General features: G+C 44.3%; 1 protein-coding gene across 7 annotated transcripts in view; it reads left to right on the forward strand.

Annotated features, from left to right (window-relative positions):
* EIF4E2 (eukaryotic translation initiation factor 4E family member 2) overlaps positions 1 to 15414 on the forward strand; it is a 30646-nt gene extending 15232 nt beyond the window's left edge. For 2 of the 7 annotated variants that reach the window (XM_011952012.1, XM_011952014.1), the window contains 3 exons: positions 684 to 836; positions 933 to 1069; positions 14842 to 15414. In XM_011952012.1, the coding sequence (XP_011807402.1) occupies positions 684 to 836; positions 933 to 1069; positions 14842 to 14881 (330 nt within the window). In that variant the 3' untranslated portion in view covers positions 14882 to 15414. Of the gene's footprint in view, positions 1 to 683; positions 837 to 932; positions 3070 to 8116; positions 8196 to 14841 lie in introns of those variants that run through there. The other 5 variants (XM_011952011.1, XM_011952010.1, XM_011952009.1 and 2 more) reach the window with 5 other exon arrangements.
* Positions 15415 to 16752: the final 1338 nt, after the last annotated feature.

Raw genomic sequence — 16752 nt, forward strand, 5'->3', positions numbered from 1 at the left:
TCATGTCTGTGTACTTGGTATGTAGTGACACTCAGTACTTTTTTTTTTTTTTTTTGAGACGAAGTCTTGCTCTGTTGCCCAGGCTGGAGTGCAGTGGTGCCATCTCAGCTCACTGCAAGCTCTGCCTCCAAAGTTTACGCCATTCTCCCGCCTCAGCTTCCCGAGTACCTGGGACTGCAGGCACCCACCACCACGCCTGGCTAATTTTGTTTCTGTATTTTTAGCAGAGATGCGATTTCACCATGTCAGCCTGGATAGTCTAGATCTCCTGACCTCGTGATTTGCCCGCCTCGGCCTCCCAAAGTGCTGGTATTACAGGCGTGAGCCACCATGCCCAGCAGACACTCAGTACTTTTAGCAAGTGAAGGGATGATCCGTGCTTGAAATATGACATCATTTCATTCTGATTCCTAAAGTATTTCCAGTAAAGGGGATTATTTTTAAAAGGTCTGTTAAGCCATTTTAATATATGGCTTATGCCAAGGATCCCAGCCATGTTTTTCTTTTTTTCCCCATTTCTTCTCTCTGTAGTCCTACCATCAGTTTTTCTATAGAGTTGAATAATTGGAAAATGATATGACTTCTTAGTGTTTAAGAGATTATTGGCTTTTTACTGCCTTCATACAAAAAAAAAAAAACTGTGAAACCGTATTTTAACTTCAGTGCTTTCTGTCTTTTTACAGGATGATGCAAATAAAAATGGTGGCAAGTGGATTATTCGGCTGCGGAAGGGCTTAGCCTCCCGTTGCTGGGAGAATCTCATTTTGGCCATGCTGGGGGAACAGTTCATGGTTGGGGAGGAGATCTGTGGGGCTGTGGTGTCTGTCCGCTTTCAGGTAAGCCACTCATGGGCCAGTCTGGTTTCTTGTGTTGCCTTTGCTCTCCTCGCTGCCTCTGATTTGCTTTGATGATTCCTTCTGTTCCTCTGGTAGGAGGACATTATTTCAATATGGAATAAGACTGCCAGTGACCAAGCAACCACAGCCCGAATCCGGGACACACTTCGGCGAGTGCTTAACCTACCTCCCAACACCATTATGGAATACAAAACTCACACCGACAGCATCAAGTACGTGTTGGGGGGTTATGGGGGGATGTGTCCCTAAGCTTAGCAGAAGTAGATCTGTAGTTGGGCCCAGAGGAATATGACCGGACAGGAGACTTACTTGTGGAGAAGGGACAGACCAGGCCTTCCCTCCAGGGCTTCTGGCTACTTGCTGCAGTTCTTTGTCAGTGAGGCTCCCTGCCACCTATACTACCAGGTGCTTTGTAGCAGAGAGAGCCTGTCTGCAGAAACCCAGTTGCACTGCCTGGGCTTGCTTAATTTCTACAGGCTGTCCTGTCTTTCATATTCTAACCACTATATTAAAATGAAAGACAAGTGCTTTTCTTTTTCTTGCTGTTTTTTAAGATAATTTCACCCTGCCCACCCTCACCCCACTTCTGCATGTCTTTTTAACTCGTTAGCTTCAGTCTGTTTTCTTTGTCCTGGGATACTGACTGCTTATCAGGAATGACTCCATTTCCTTGTGTACAGAGCTGACTCATAGAAGAAGGGGGATAGTGTGTGTGTGAGAGAGCAGAATCAAAGGGAAGCATGAAGGCCACAGGGAAAAGAAGCTTTGCAGTCTCCCTAGGACTCAGGGAAATAGAGCTTTCTGTCCACAGTGAGAATCACTGTTAGGCTTGCTCCTTCAGTGATTGAGTGTCAGAAGTAAGCTCAGGCTATTGTGAAAAAGTGTGGGGAGTGGCTGTCAGATTGTCTCAAAGCTGGAGGGAGAGCTAGCCAGCTAAGAGTTAGGACTCTTAGGTTTAGTTCTGTCCTACGGCCCTGTACCAATACGTGCCTTTGACAAGCGTCTTTGCAACTTTGCTTCAGTTTCTCCATCTGTAAAGCGGGAGACAGTACTTTATCTAACAAGGCTATTGTGAGGCTGATTTAATCTTTTAACTGAGGGTCCTCAGATGGAGAATGCTCTTACAGGGCCAAGTAGTAGTATTGCTATCATCATCATCATCATTAGTAAGAATATCATCATGTTGTTATTATTGAAGACTAGTAGTGAGCCCAGCGATTATGTTCAGCAGACAGACCGTTTGGGAATCTCTTTCCCATGCATTCACAGATAATGTTATGAGTAGAGTTGGCTTAAACCAGCCAAGTACCAGTTTTTAAGTGGGAGCACTGCTATGGGAGTTGGTCCATGATCAAACGGCTGGCATGACTCATCATAGTCACCAACAGTTATTAGCCAGCCTTGGTCCTGGTTGCTTGCCTTAGCAGTCCTGTGTTAGCATTGTTTTTCTCTAGGCACATTTTTCTTGTTCTCTGTTCTGGGATAGAAGTAGTTTCTGACCTCTAGCCTCATTCAGTCCAGGCTGGAGAGATCTACACCTTTTTCTAGGATTCTTGTTTTCAAGGTTTCTAAATATCCCCTACTCCCACTCACCCCCAAAAAAAGTTTTCCACCTGGATAAGAGAGGGAAAGAGGTATTTTTCATCGGTTCTCCCCTTCTCTGCTGTTCTCCCTTTCTACTACCATAAGGCAGTTCTTTGTGACTTTTATGGATATATATGTACATGTCCTGACACAGTTTAGGAGAGCCTGTGGGCTTTTTGCCTTAGTCTGCTAGAAAGACTGGCCTGCTGCTCCCTGCTTTATCCAGAGGTCTGCCTCTGGGACTTCAGCCCTATAGCTGTAGAGACCAGAAAACCAACCCTCTTTGAGACCCAGATGCTACTTTCCCTTGCGTCCCCCTCTCTTTCCTTTCCCAATGAGCCAACCTTTTGCACTTCCACTAGAATGCCAGGCAGGCTGGGCCCCCAAAGGCTCCTTTTTCAAAACCTCTGGAAGCCGCGGTTGAATGTGCCATGACCCTCTCCCTCTCTGGATGGCACCATCATTGAAGCTGGCGTCATCGGAGTCTCTTGTTCTGTTGGCGTGCTACCTGGAAGATCCTTCTGTCCTGGACAAGAGGAATTGGAAGAGCATTTTATGTTTTAAGAACAGGCTGACACACAGCAGCTACAACAACAGCTGAGATCACTTAATAAATGGTGCTAAACTAGCTTGTCTCATGCTCTTGCTCTTTATGGTGCATCAAAGATGTGACCTTTCGGACTGACTGTCACCATATTAAGGGATGGCACAGACTTTTCCATGGAGGGCCATCCGGGGAATGCAGCCTCATTTCCATAAGCCCATTGTGTAGTGTCATGTGGTGTTTTGTTCCAGGACTGCTGAGGCCTGACATAATAAGGTGACATCTAGCTTTCAAAATAAGACCCCATTTTCTGGTACTTAAATTTGAGGTCCCATCTAGTCACGCCGATGACCAGAACAGAGTGATTTCTGATATAGAATTCAGCTTGAAAGTCTGTTCAGGTTGGAAAGGGGGATCCTTGGCCTTTGCTTCGCTGACTTCCATTCGCCTTTACTTCAAAGAAATTTCTTGCTTGCAGGTAAATCCCTGCTTCTGTCTGTGTGGCTGTATGTATATAGCTTCCTTGCTTTTTGCTAACGGGGTTTTCTTGCTGGTGCCAAAGCTGCCCAAGTCACAGCTCTTTTCTAGCCTTCTCCCTTCTGCTTTCCCTTTAGAGCCAGGTCATCTTCCTCTTTGAGTTAGCCCTGCTTGCAAGATCTCAGGGTTATAGCCCTTCCCTTTCTCCTGGGCCCGGTGTTACTGCACATCAGGATCTGGGGTAGGGAAACGTCTTCATCCCATGTGAGTTTGCTCTGTAGGATATCTGACCGTAGCACATACGGACCCCTTGTGTGCTTTGTGGCTTTGGCTTGTATGTGCTGCAGCTTGGCCTTTAGGCCCCTAACCTGCATGTAGAGTTTCAGCAAGCCTCATGCTACTTTAGGTTTTCTTAGGAGCTACCACCCAAAACATAATAAAGAATCATTTTTCTTGCAAACACTGGGTCAGTCGGCCTGAGAGGATCTGTGAAAGTGGCTGTGGATTTAAGGTTGAGTTTTCCAGAGTGGCTGTTCCACTTTGGCAGTGATACCCTGTGCTTGTACCATCCTGCCTTACCCCTGATCTCCATGTGGCCCAAGATCCTGTATAACACCTATTAGGATTAGCACTGTGGGCTCAATATTCTAGGGGTGTTTGTGTCATTGCATCTTTGTTTATTACATATCCCAAATTGGTTGAAGTCCCTATAAAATGAGAGATTTGCTGGAATATGGAAAGGCCTGTTCTCTATGTTTTTAGTATTTGTCAAAGAATTACCTTCTCTTGCCTTCAAAAATTGTTACATGTATTAACCTTAATTTCAGCTGTATTGTAACTGCTCCGGGAGGGAGGCTTGATGTCACCTCCCAGAGTCAATGTTGATTAGAAAGTACCAAACTGACCTCGAGACCCTTCTGATCCTTGTCAGTATGAACAAAAGTCAGAAGTACTTCTGCTTTCTTCTATTCCTTGTGGCTCTTCCATGGATATGGCTTGCTTTGAGCCAAGGAACAGAAGCTACTGAGAGACTTAAGAATTCCAAGGAGGCTGGGTGAGGTGAGGTGGCTCATGCCTGTAATCCTAGCACTTTGGGAGGCTGAGCTGGGCAGATCATGAGGTCAGGAGACCAGCCTGGCCAACATGGTGAAACCCCATCTCTCCCAAAAATATAAAATTAGCCGGGCGTAGTGGCCAGCGCCTATAATCTCAGTTACTCGGGTAGGCTGAGGCAGGAGAATTGCTTGAACCCAGGAGGCGGAGGTTGCAGGGAGCCGAGATTGCACCACTGCACTCCAGCCTGGGCAACAAGAGCAAAACTCCATCTCAAAAAAAAAAAAAAAAAAAAAGAATTCCAAGGAAAATGAAGGAAGAAGGAGCCAACATTCGTTTTCCTGCAAGTACTCTGAAGATAGGGCTGCCGGTGGTGAGGGGAGTTTTTTTAGGAGTGGCTTAGATTTTTCAGTCAGGTGTTCCTGATTCCTGCTTGCTATTTTTGGCCCAGTTTCCAATGTCCTTCTTCAGCCGTTGGGTTTTTCCAGCCTTTTCCTCATCACACTGCTTATGGCCTTTTCTTGCTGCTCCCCTCATTGTGCTACAAGGCACTGCCTGCCACACAGAGCAGGCGGGTGATGAGCTGCTGTGCTGCAGAGGGCTCCTGCTCTTGTTTATAGCTGACAGTTCACCCCTAAGAAGCGGACAACTTGTTAAACTGAGTTTTTGCTCAGGTCGTAGCTCCTTTTAATGAGGCCAACTTGTAGTCGAGTTTTCATAGATGTGGGTTCCCCATGTTCTCTGCTTTGAGGAGAAATCTCATAATGCAGTGAGAATCATGGGGCTACCAGGATAAAACTGGGCTCGAAACCATATGAAACACCAATGTCTTTTGTGAAGAAACTCCTCTTTGGATTAGTCCCACTGATTCCTTTTGTGCATCTAGCCTGGAATGGAAAAGGAAAACAGGCCAACTTCCCATAGTGGACTACAGCACTGGAAAAGACTGGCCCAGCTTCTCTGCAGGAATGGAGGGTGGGCGATTCTTTTTATTCCTTTATCTTAGAGGGGAGACAGGTCAAATTGTGGGGACTTTGCCACATCTAAATATCATTGTATTTCAACACTGAACTTTAATATATAGGCAAGGACCAGCCCATTCCCTTCTCCTGGCATGGCTAAATCATAGGCCAGTAGCACCAGGTTACCCCAGCTTAATTGCTGGCCTGGCTTTGCATCTGTGATATGTACCACTGGTAGTCAAAGCAAAGAGCCCAGATTAGCAAGAGGCTGAGCCCCTCCCTAAGTATAGAGAGCTAGTGAGTGCAAGGCTGCGAACCTTGCAGGCTTTGGGTGGAGGTAGGGGGAAGTGTAGAATTGCACAGGATTTGCTTTCTGGTACGTGAGATGGGACAAGAGTGGTCTTAAAAGAACTCTTTGTTCCTCTGTCTTTTGAATCTGTTCAGAATTCCCTGTTGGCTATATTAATCTCAGTAATTTCTGTTTTTAGAAACTCCAGTCATATGATACTTTTTACATTTAACTTGTTCTTTCTTTACCTTTAAAAGAAGAAAGTTGTAATATTACCCAGTATGCCTGGAATGCCAGATGGAAAATAGCTGGACTATTCACACCTGGCTTTAGGTGGTAGATTTGCCTTTTGGCCGAGCTCTGGGCCTATGAGAATAAGAGTGATTATACCAAAGATTATGGCCCAGTATTTTATTTCTGCTGAATCCATGTGAAGAAATTTCTTTTTTTTTTTTTTTTTCTGAGATGGAGTCTCGCTCTGTCACCCAGGCTGAAGTGCAGTAACGTGATCTCTGCTCACTGCAACCTCTGCCTCCTGGGTTCAAGGGATTCTCCTGCTGGGAGAATCCCAGTAGCTGGGATTACAGGTGCCCACCACCACATGCGGCTAATTTTTTTGTATTTTTATCAGAGACGGGGTTTCACCGTGTTTGCCAGGCTGGTCTTGAACTCCTGACCTCAGGTGATCTGCCCACCTCAGCCTCCCAAAGTGCTGGAATTACAGGCATGAGCCATGGTGCCCGGCCGTGAGGAAATTTCTTAACCCAGATTCTTCATGTTGAGGTTTAACATACAGTGAAGATACTAATGAAGGATCTGGGAGGGGAATGTAATACTGGAATGGAGTAGGACGGAGCCATGAAGTCCGTATTTCTTCAGGTTCTTGATAGAGAACTGCTCGGTGTAGGCTAGTGTAAGGATGGCCCTTCCTGGAAACAAAAGGGTAAATGACATGAAGCTTCAACACAGCCGCGTAATTTCTTGTTGACACCTAAGTGGTTTAAAAAGGAATTTAAATCTCACTATTACAGTGAGGGGTTTCCCTGGGTCATTGCTGAAGCATTGGATTTTGCTTTGCCCTTGTCTTCATTTGGAGTAAAGAATGAGATTGCCTTCTGATGTCACTCAGGGATTCACAAAGTACATCACATCACCATCTTTCCAGAAAAAGCTCTGAAGCAGGTGTCTTGCTGTGGACACTGAGTTTGGGAATTGACAAAGACTGGCATACTTGTTTGGCAGTCTTAAATTTTTCCTTAATTTAGTTAGCACGTACACTAGGAGCTTTGGTAATAATTCTCTGAAAAAAACATGAACTGCAGATCTACCTCCTCTAAGAGGTAGATGGTTAACTTATAAATGTAGTGTATTGTCACCCTGGGTACTATGTCACCAAATTAAACCAAGAATGGAGTAACAATAATGAGGAACTTCAGACTTAGAAGCACCATATTTTATTTATAATTCCCAAGGAACTCATCAGTTTGGGGCTGAAAAGTGGCTAGGGCTTAGGGAGGAAATCAGCTCCCCTGAGAAAACTTGAGTTTGAGCCTCCAGAAGCATAGGGCGTCTGATTTTCTCCTGTAACTAGTCCAGCAGTCACCAAGAGTCTTTTCTCTGTGGAGCACCATTCTGAAAGGCCACGTACCCCCTCTGTCACATTTCTTATCCCTTCCCAACCTAATTTCAAAATTAAGCTAATCAGCATGAAAATTGTAATGGGCATTGTTCCCTGGAAATTTTGAACTGCTGTGACTTTAAATTTTCAGATAGTGTTACATAAGCACGTAAGAAACAGGTGGAAACTGACACATTGAAGGTCTGAGTGTAGAAGGGTTAGAAGGTTGGAAATATGAAAGCAGAGAAAGTGTATACTTTCCTCCTTGCATCTTTAGACATAATGCTGTTGGGAACTGGCCCTTACCCTCAGCGAGGCCTGATGAAGAAAAATTGTTTCTGCCACCTGTGCACACATACCCAAGGCAGAAAGGACAGGGAGTGTTACTGTAAATTGGAAGTGTTTTTGGTGACAGTTGAGCATCAGCTCTGACCTTACTGGCCTCCCCTGGAGCCTTGTTGAAGGAACACTGGTGCAAATCCTTGAGGGAACAGGGGCAGACTTCTCAAGTGAAGCAAGCAGAAGTGCCCGCTGGCCCTGAAAGGGTAGGCTGCACTGCTCCTCGGAAAGGAAAGTCCAGTGGGACCTCGCTGCTCTGCTCCCAGGTACCTGTGGCTCCACTCGACTTGGAGGGCATCTGAAGGGGGATGTGGGGTTATTGTGTCTGCTCTTTGTGTTCAAAAGCTTCTGATCTGAATGTGCTATTGTGTTTTTTTGTCTCTGGTTTGCCAGGGCCTGGGAGGAGTTTCATGGCCTGGTGAACAGCAGCGGCCGCTGATCGGACGCTCCCCCTCTGTCTCTCACACTCAGGGTAGGGCCTTGTCTATCTTCTCTGTAACCCTGTGACATACCTCTCATTCATACGACCCCTCTTCCCATTTACCCCCAAACTTGCCTCTGTCAACATTGAGCCTCAGAGAAAAACAAAAGTCCTAAACCACTGGATTCTCATCCTCCCTGGGTCCCATGTCTCCTGGTGAACCCCTGAGCAGGCCACTTCACCTTATTATGCCCCTATTTTCTCATCTGGAAAGTGAGGCTCCATGGATGAAAAAGTCTCTGAGATCTCTTTTGATGCTAACATTTCATGATGGTAAATGTGCCACAGATGCTTTTTCTTTTTTGCTCAAATGCCATTTTTAAGCCATCTGGCAATGTCCTGTGACTAAAAAGGCATTTCCACAGGCCCCAACATGAGTTACATGAGAGGTATGTCTCCTGTTTGCTGGTGTCATGTGTCAGTTGTGAGGAAACGGTAATATAAATTCAGGGTTTCAACAATGTCAGTAGCGGGGCTGGATTTCAGGGCTGTGTGCGTAGCAGTTGTTCCAAGCTGTACTTTTCACTAGACCAGCGCAACTGTACTAGCAGGGAGAGGCACTGAGATACAAAGACTGAGGCGACTAAAGCATTGACTTTGGGAATATTTGTATTTCAGTTAAGAGAGTATCAAGTCCATGTTTGTCTCTGTAGCAGAGGGAGCTGGGTGAATTTATTCTGAATGAGAGGAATGGATGAAAGGCCAATATCTGCATGTGCTGGAGATGACAGCCTTTTCCTGGACATCAAACTATCCCTGCCACTAACATCCCTAAGAAATAGAGTGTTTCTAAAATTGGAACAGAACATGTCAACTGTAATAGCTACCTCAGAATTCCCCCTTCCCAAGAAGGAGATGAGTGTTTTCCAGAAAAGGAGACCTGCATCCCTCACGTGGGCTAGAAGAGACAAGATGACACTCTGAGGGACAGCAGCAGGTGGCCAGGGCTTGAGACATGGTCTAGAAGAGACAAGATGACACTGAGGGATAGCAGCAGGTGGCCAGGGCCTGAGAGCTCGGGGGGTGTAGGTATGATATACAGATAAAACTAGTTGCAGAGTTCCTGCACACACAAGTGATGCCACCCATACCTTTTTTGTCTTGATAGTTTGATTTCTTTATTATAAATTCAGTCTTCTGGTGGTTCAAAATTTAAAAGGATTCTCTTTAAGATGTAGTCAACATTAGTGCCTGGTATCATGGCACATGCCTATTGTCCCAGCTACTTGGAGGCTGTAGTGGGAGGATCACTTGAGCCCAGAAGTTCAAGGCCAGCCTGGGCAACATAGTAAGACCCTGTTTCTAAATATATGTCTGTGTATTTGTGCATATATATAAGTGTCTGTATATATAGTCAACATAGAATTCCAAGAGGTCTGCTACTATACACAAAGAGGGAGGAAAAAGGTATCAGCTCTAATAGTAGAGAAATAATTGATTTGTAAGCTAAAAAATAGTAAATATTTGAAATAAGATATTAAGTTAAATTTTCAGAAGCCAGGTGCTATAAGGGAGCTGTTTTAAAAATACTCCATATTTAATTATTTCTAAGATTTTTTTGGCTTTTAATATTTTTTTCAATCCTGTTCCTTCTGTAAGGCTTTTAATATTCTTAAAATTGGGTTGCGTGGCTGGGCGCAGTGGCTCACGCCTGTAATCCCAGCACTTTGGGAGGCCAGGGCGGGTGGATCACGAGGTCAAGAGGTCGAGACTATCCTGGCCAACATAGTGAAACCCCATCTCTACTAAAAATACAAAAATTACCTGGGCGTGGTGGCGCGCACCTGTTGTCCCAGCTACTCGGGAGGCTGAGGCAGGAGAATCGCTTGAACTCGGGAGGCGGAGGTTGCGGTGAGCCGAGATCGTGCCACTGTACTCCAACTTGGCAACAGAGCGAGACTCCATCTCAAAAAAAAAAAAAAAATTGGGGATGCTTACAGTGAATGTGATTTAAAAGGGTTTTGTCACTGTTTAATGGGCAGTGTTTATTTCTTAAAGTACATAAAATGATGTACCTTTAAAAATTGATGGCATCTGAGGTTCAGTGAAAAGTCTTTAAAATGAAAGTGGAATAGTCAGAATGGAAGAAAACTCAAAATGACTCCCACCCCTCTTGGCAGACACTAATCCCCCAGGAAAAATATCTTTGAATTGCTGTAAAAAGTCATATATTTGCATAATTGCCATTTTGTGGTCTCTTTGTGGCCCCCGTGTCTTTTTTATACAGTGTGGGAGGCAGACGAAGAGAACACTCATGGTTCAGGTATTTTCCTTAAAGCACAGGCTTGGAAGTCCGTGAGGAGTGTTTGAATTTAAACCAAAAATTATTCTGAAAGTGGGGGAGAAAATGAATTTACACAGCAACAACAAAAAATCCACTCACTTCATTGTCTTAATAGACTTGAAAAGGACTTCATGTTGCATCTCTATTGATTTAACCTCGCTGTAAGTGAAAGAGATGTTCTGAGAAGATATACATCCCTAGCTTATGTTTGCTGGGACTGCCATTTTAGAGGCCTCTTAACATTTTAGCCCTCTTTCCTTCTCTCCCTTTTCTTTTTCCTTCACACAGATCGAGATCTATAAAGAAATTTGGTACAAAAACTGCTATTTAAATAATTCTTGATGAGTCATAAATACTTTTCCTCAATTTATCTGCTATTTTATGTTATTACATGTGACTGCTAGTATTTTAGGACAATTTCATTTGACTTCCGTTCAAAGAAGTATTGTCCTTTTAAGTATGACTTCAGTAAAAGTGTCAGTGAGCTGCTAGGAAAGGATTCTGATTACTTAGCTGTCTGGGCTGGTATACACAGAACAGTGAGTCTATATTGTTGGGAAATGAAGTTGGAATAAAATAAAGTTGAAGATGAGAGACTGGAATTTGCCTCACTGAAACTAGAAAGAGTTTGCAGCTTTACTGAATATGCAGGGAGAGAAGAGGAAGCCAGAACTGGCCTGGGGTGGACAGCTAATGGCCAAAGAATGTTCTCCTGAAGACCATGTGCACTTAGGTCTACGGTACCCCTCAGAGCCACCCCTCAGAGCCACTCTTCAGAGCAGAGACATAGGTAGCCTTCCTCTTTGGATGACTCCCAGCTTTCACTTGAGAACCCAGAATCACTTAGGTGCCCTTGCCAGGCACCAGCACAGTGGCAGGTAACTCCAAAGTGGGGGGGGGGGGCATTCTGAATGACCAATTTGCCCCTCTGTCATCCATTTTCAGGAGTTAATCTCTACTGTAGCTCACTGTTTTCAGAGTTGGAACTTGTCCATTTCTCTAAAAGTACTAAAAGATGACCATTTTAAGGTAGAGCAGATTGGAAAGCTATTTCAGAGTATTTGGACAACTATTTTCCCCAAGATACCTGGGAATGTGAAGTTGGAAGCCATTCTGAATGGGGCTCTCGGATGTTTCTGAGACATCATCAGGACAAAGGAATATCCGGTAGAGAAAGAATTCTGTTTTTTTCTTCCAGCATTGTGGGACTGTCAGCTTCTATGTCCTCTTTGGTGTCCTAAGCATAGCCCATGCGCTATCACAGCTTTGTCAGATTACTAGAGGTCCAGCTTTCAGGAGCTCACTGGGGATTTGCTAAATTTTAGTTTGCTTTTAAAAGAACAGAAGCACGTTGTTTTTTAAAGGGTCATCTGTGGCCTCTGCCCCTTCCAGTCTACTTCTCCCTTTCCTGCCTCCTAATCTCTCTGTGCACTGAGCCCAGGGTGAGGGATGTAATGGAGTATCACTTCCCAGCTGGCTTGAGGTGAACACATTCCTCAGACCAAATTTGGCATCAAGCTGTTCTCAACCCACTTTTTTAAAGAAGGCTGGACCAAAGCCATAGGGCCTCACTGCCACCAACCTGTGTTAGTCTGTCACTGTCAGGAGCAGGCCACCCCCACTTGCTGTTCTGTTTTCCTCTTAAATCAAATTTGGAAAAGCATAGCTGGATTCTCCTGGCTTTTCCTTTACTCTTCTCCTTCCCTTTTTCACTTTGCAAATGGACCTTAGAATATGATTTCTTAGGTTTTCTGACAATAAAGTGGTCTATAATAACAAAAATATTAAATATCTGAATGAGGCTGGGCATGGTGGCTCACGCCTGAAATCCCAGCACTTTGGAAGGCCGAGGCAGGCGGATCATGAGGTCAAGAGATCGAGACCATCCTGGCCAACATGGTGAAACCCCATCTCTACTAAATATACAAAAATTAGCCAGGTGTGGTGGTGCGCGCCTGTAGTTCCAGCTACTCGGGAGGCTGAGGCAGGAGAATTGCTCGAACCCAGGAGGCGGAGGATGCAATGAGCCGAGATTATACCACTGCACTCCAGCCTGGTGACAGAGTGACTCTCCATCTCAAAAAAAAAAAAAAAAAAATCTGAATAAGGAAGTGTTTTTAAAGCTCCCCAGTTTATCTGCTACAGAGAAAGAATTTATTTCTGCCCCACCTAGCATAATAGAGGAATTCTTCTAAAAGATAAGATGACCTGCGTATGGTAATGATTACCCTGAAAATCCTCTTTCCATCACTAAACAGCTGAAAGAGTTGGGGCCAGACACTTGCTTACCATCTCCTTCATTCCAAGATAGATAATTCTCCAAGTCAGCAAATTCTCTGCTCCTACCTTCCCATACCCTTGACTTTCTAGTCTCTCTTTTAATAAGAAGAGCAGAATCCCTACTGATAGACTTCTGGTGTTCAATGATTAGATGAGCATAGAGGTGCCAGTAAAAGGGAAGAAATGGAACAGAACCATCTGTTCCTGTGTAATCACTTTCTTTAGTATTAAGTGTAGGTACAAAAAAAAGTGTATTTCATAATGCATCTCTGTAACACAGCACATTGTCCCTAAGAGAACTCAGAAATAACACACACACACACACACACACACACACACACAGCAGTTGTGCTTGCTTTTCTCTGTGTTATGATCAGGTATGTTCCTTATCCTTTGCTAGCTACTTGTAGCATCTCAGAGGGGTCTATCCTTTTGCAAGGAGTTTTTTTAAAATACCATTGGCCTTTTAAAAAGATGACCACCCTATTAACTTGGTTTTCAACCTTCAGGTCTTTAGTTGAAGATAGTTGAAGTGCTAAGTAGCCATTGATAAATGAACCACACAGTTGTCATGCCAGCTATAAAATACCAACGAACTTTTGAGATAGCATCAGTTTATTCCCAGCCTGAGTTTACCTATCCCAGCTCCAGTTTCCCTTCTCAGTTCTTGTCTGCAGTCATTCTCTTTGTGTAGTGGGGGCTGTTGGTCACTGTCAGCTGACCGCCATCATGGAGGAGGATCTGTTAGCCAGTAACAGAAAGAAACTGCTGTTTGGCTGGGCTGAGCATATTCTTTCCTTAGCACATATTTACTCTGAACCAATTGCCATATGTCCCGTTAATTATAACAATTTTAAGATAGGTTAGGCTGGGCTTGTAATCTCAGCACTTTGGGAGACCATGGCCAGAGGGTCACTTGAGCCCAAGAGTTCAAGACCAACCTGGGCAACATAGTGAGATACTATCTCAAAAAACAAAACAAAACAAAACAAAACAAAGGTCAAAGCCAGAGCTTCTAGAATGTCCCTTTAAAATGAAAGAGAAATAATGACTCCAAAATCCAGGTAAAGTTTTCTGACAAATTGAAGTCCAAAGCACTGGGCAAGGACAGCAACTGGTTGCCTTTAAAGTCCCTGCCAGCCTGAAATGTTGAGACTCAGATGGTAATGGACCTGCTAAGATGTCATTAGATTTCTAGGGTGGGACAGGAAAGGTCACTAGTGGCTGGCCAAGCCTGTCTACATCCAATAAAAGGCAACTAAGAGGACACATATTGGGATCCCCCACATACATAACACACACACACACACATATTGAAGAATTAGAACCATGTTTGTAAAGTGAAAGGTACCCAGATTTTACTTCCTGGAATATCCTTTCCTTCTGTAAGCAGCTCTAAGTTTTAAACTGAGGATTCTTATTTGGTTGGTTGGTTGGTTGTTTTTTTTTGTTGTTGTTCATATAAGACCAGGTGAATCACACAATGTTTTCAAAAGTGTGTTGTTAGATTAAAAGAAGAGAGACAGAATGTCTCCTTCTCAGGCTTCCTCCATCTGCCCAGTTTCTAGTGTGCCCCTTTCACCTCCACTGCCCCAGGTAACCACTGTTGTTGGTTTCCTGTGTAGCCTTGCAAAGTTTCATAATGCATATATGAGCAAATATGAACCTATAACCTTGTTTCCCTACCCCCACTTACACAGAAGGTAGCATACCATGTGTACACACTGTACTTTAATCTATCAGTTTATCTTGGAACCCTTTCCACAGCAGTAGAGAGCTTCCTGTTTTATTTCTATGAATGTGCCCTAGCATTAATATTTAACCAGTCCCCTCGTGATCTGCATTTGAATTGTTTCTAATCTTTTGCTGTTGCAAAAAAATTGAATGGAAGTTTTACAAGGGACTTGGGAGGTGGGTTGCTGTTTTGGCATTAGATTGGCAAGTGAAGAAGGCCCCGGGATATGTCATGGAGACCCCAAGGGCTGATGAGTCAGCTTCCCCCTGTATATATGTGCTTCTATATAGATGATCCTTGTATTGAACACTCTATTTTCTCCCATTTTTTTCTTTCAGGGACAATTCAAGCTTTCGAAATACAAAAATCACATTGTGAAAGTACACAAGCTGGCAATAATCCTTTTCTGTATGTGTGTGTTTGTCCGAAATGGATGGGAGGCCTCCAGCCAGTCCTTCCATTGCTCACTGAAGGGACGTCCCTGAGCCGTGCGCTCCCCTTTTGCACTCATTCCTGGAGGACGGATTCCACTAGACACCCTCCAGCATCGCTGACTTTATAAGGCGGAAAAACGGAAAACGTGACTTTGTAATAGACAAACATTGTTTTTTAATGGGGTTCCGTGGGGGGCGTTCAGCCTTTCTGTTCGCTGTGTCCTGTCCAGATGCCTCTTGGGCATCCTGTTCTCTTCCCATGCTGTACGAAGGGTACCATGGCCACGTGTAGATGCCAGAGCTGTTGATGAGAGTTACCAGTATTATGAATGTCTGTGCATCCAGGAAAAGCTTTCTGTTGGAGAGTCCCAGAATAGCTGTAAATGCTCTCTTCTAGCTATGCCATTAAATTATTGGGACACTTTGTGTCTTTCTCTCCCCTCCTCCAAGCCCACCACTTTCTGAAGCTGTGTTACTGATGTGATGACTGTCCAGGATTTTGTATCATCCCCTGCCTTATGCCCTCCAGTCTCCTCTCCTGTGGGACTCTCTCCTTCTTAGGCACAGCTACACTTAGAATTGTAATCCAGTGACTCTTACAGGTTTCACTGAGGCAGCTTAGAGGGAATGCCTTAGTAAACTGAACTGGAGCAGAATCTAGTTTGGTTAGGAGCTAGATTATAATCTAGGTTCCAAGTACAGAATTTGGAGCTGAGGACAGTGATTGAAATCATTTTCCCATATGAGCAGAGCCTGTGTGTCAGGCCTGTTTCCCGTATGAGCAGAGCCTGTGTGCAAGCCTGTTTCTGGCATGTCCCTCATTGAGGAAGGGAAGCAAAAGCTGGTTATTGCCAGGCCTATTAACACTTAGTATGCAAATTCTATCATCCCGAAACTGGGGCATCTGAGGAAAAGGCGACCTTGCTGGATGGCTTTATTTGCATGGCTCTGCCTGTCTGCAGTGGTTGAGTCCTTATCACCTGGTATGTGTATGAGCAAATGTGTGCTGATCGTGATGCCCAGGCAGAAACCTCTTGAAGACTACTGCAGGCATGCTTTAAAAATGACCAGTCACTCATCAGAGAAGCTGGGTGATCTGACTCCCGAAGGACTGAAGTCAGAGAGGTCAAAAGAGCACCTAGGATTCAAATAAATTGAGTCAGAGTCCTATAGCAACCTCCAAGTAGCACTGTCTTATTTGGCTCTTGTGAGCAAAGACTGCAGTACCTTAAATTAAGGCCTCTCTTTAAAACATATCCTTGAAGACTAGGGGATCCTTGGCCACCTGGTCTTAGAGAAATCATATGAGAATAACAGGCATTTCCTTATTGTATTTATATTACTCTATTCTACAGTTTCCAACTCCTGAACACCCTCTAATGACCACTGTTTTGGGGATGCTTTTTTCCTGAAAGAACGGGGAGTACAGGGGCCAAAAGGGAGGTGCTTCTATTACAGGTCAAGTTAGATAAGATCTAGCAGTGATTTAAATTCCAGGAATATGAAGAGTGCATTCTAGTGTCCAGACAGTTGTGAAGGGCTCGGCAAATACAAGAGCACCATTGGCTACATGGGGAGCAAAGGCTGTCTTTGAAAACCCCAGGGAGGTCTTCACTTTTGCCTAAACTCAGATTTGCCATGAAAATTCCAAAGAGATCTGATACTTGGATTTGCCCTCCTTTGGGCGTCTACCTGACTGTTGTGTGTGTGGGGAAGTCAGTGTGTATGTGTACAGCATGCTTAGGAGTGAGTGAGTGAGTGGTCAAGCCTACTGGTTAGGTGTGTTGTCCATAGTTTTTCTTTTTCTTTTCTTTT

Source organism: Colobus angolensis, unplaced genomic scaffold (genome assembly GCF_000951035.1).
Source record: "Colobus angolensis palliatus isolate OR3802 unplaced genomic scaffold, Cang.pa_1.0 Scaffold33, whole genome shotgun sequence".
In the NCBI taxonomy this organism is placed as follows: Eukaryota; Metazoa; Chordata; class Mammalia; order Primates; family Cercopithecidae; genus Colobus; species Colobus angolensis.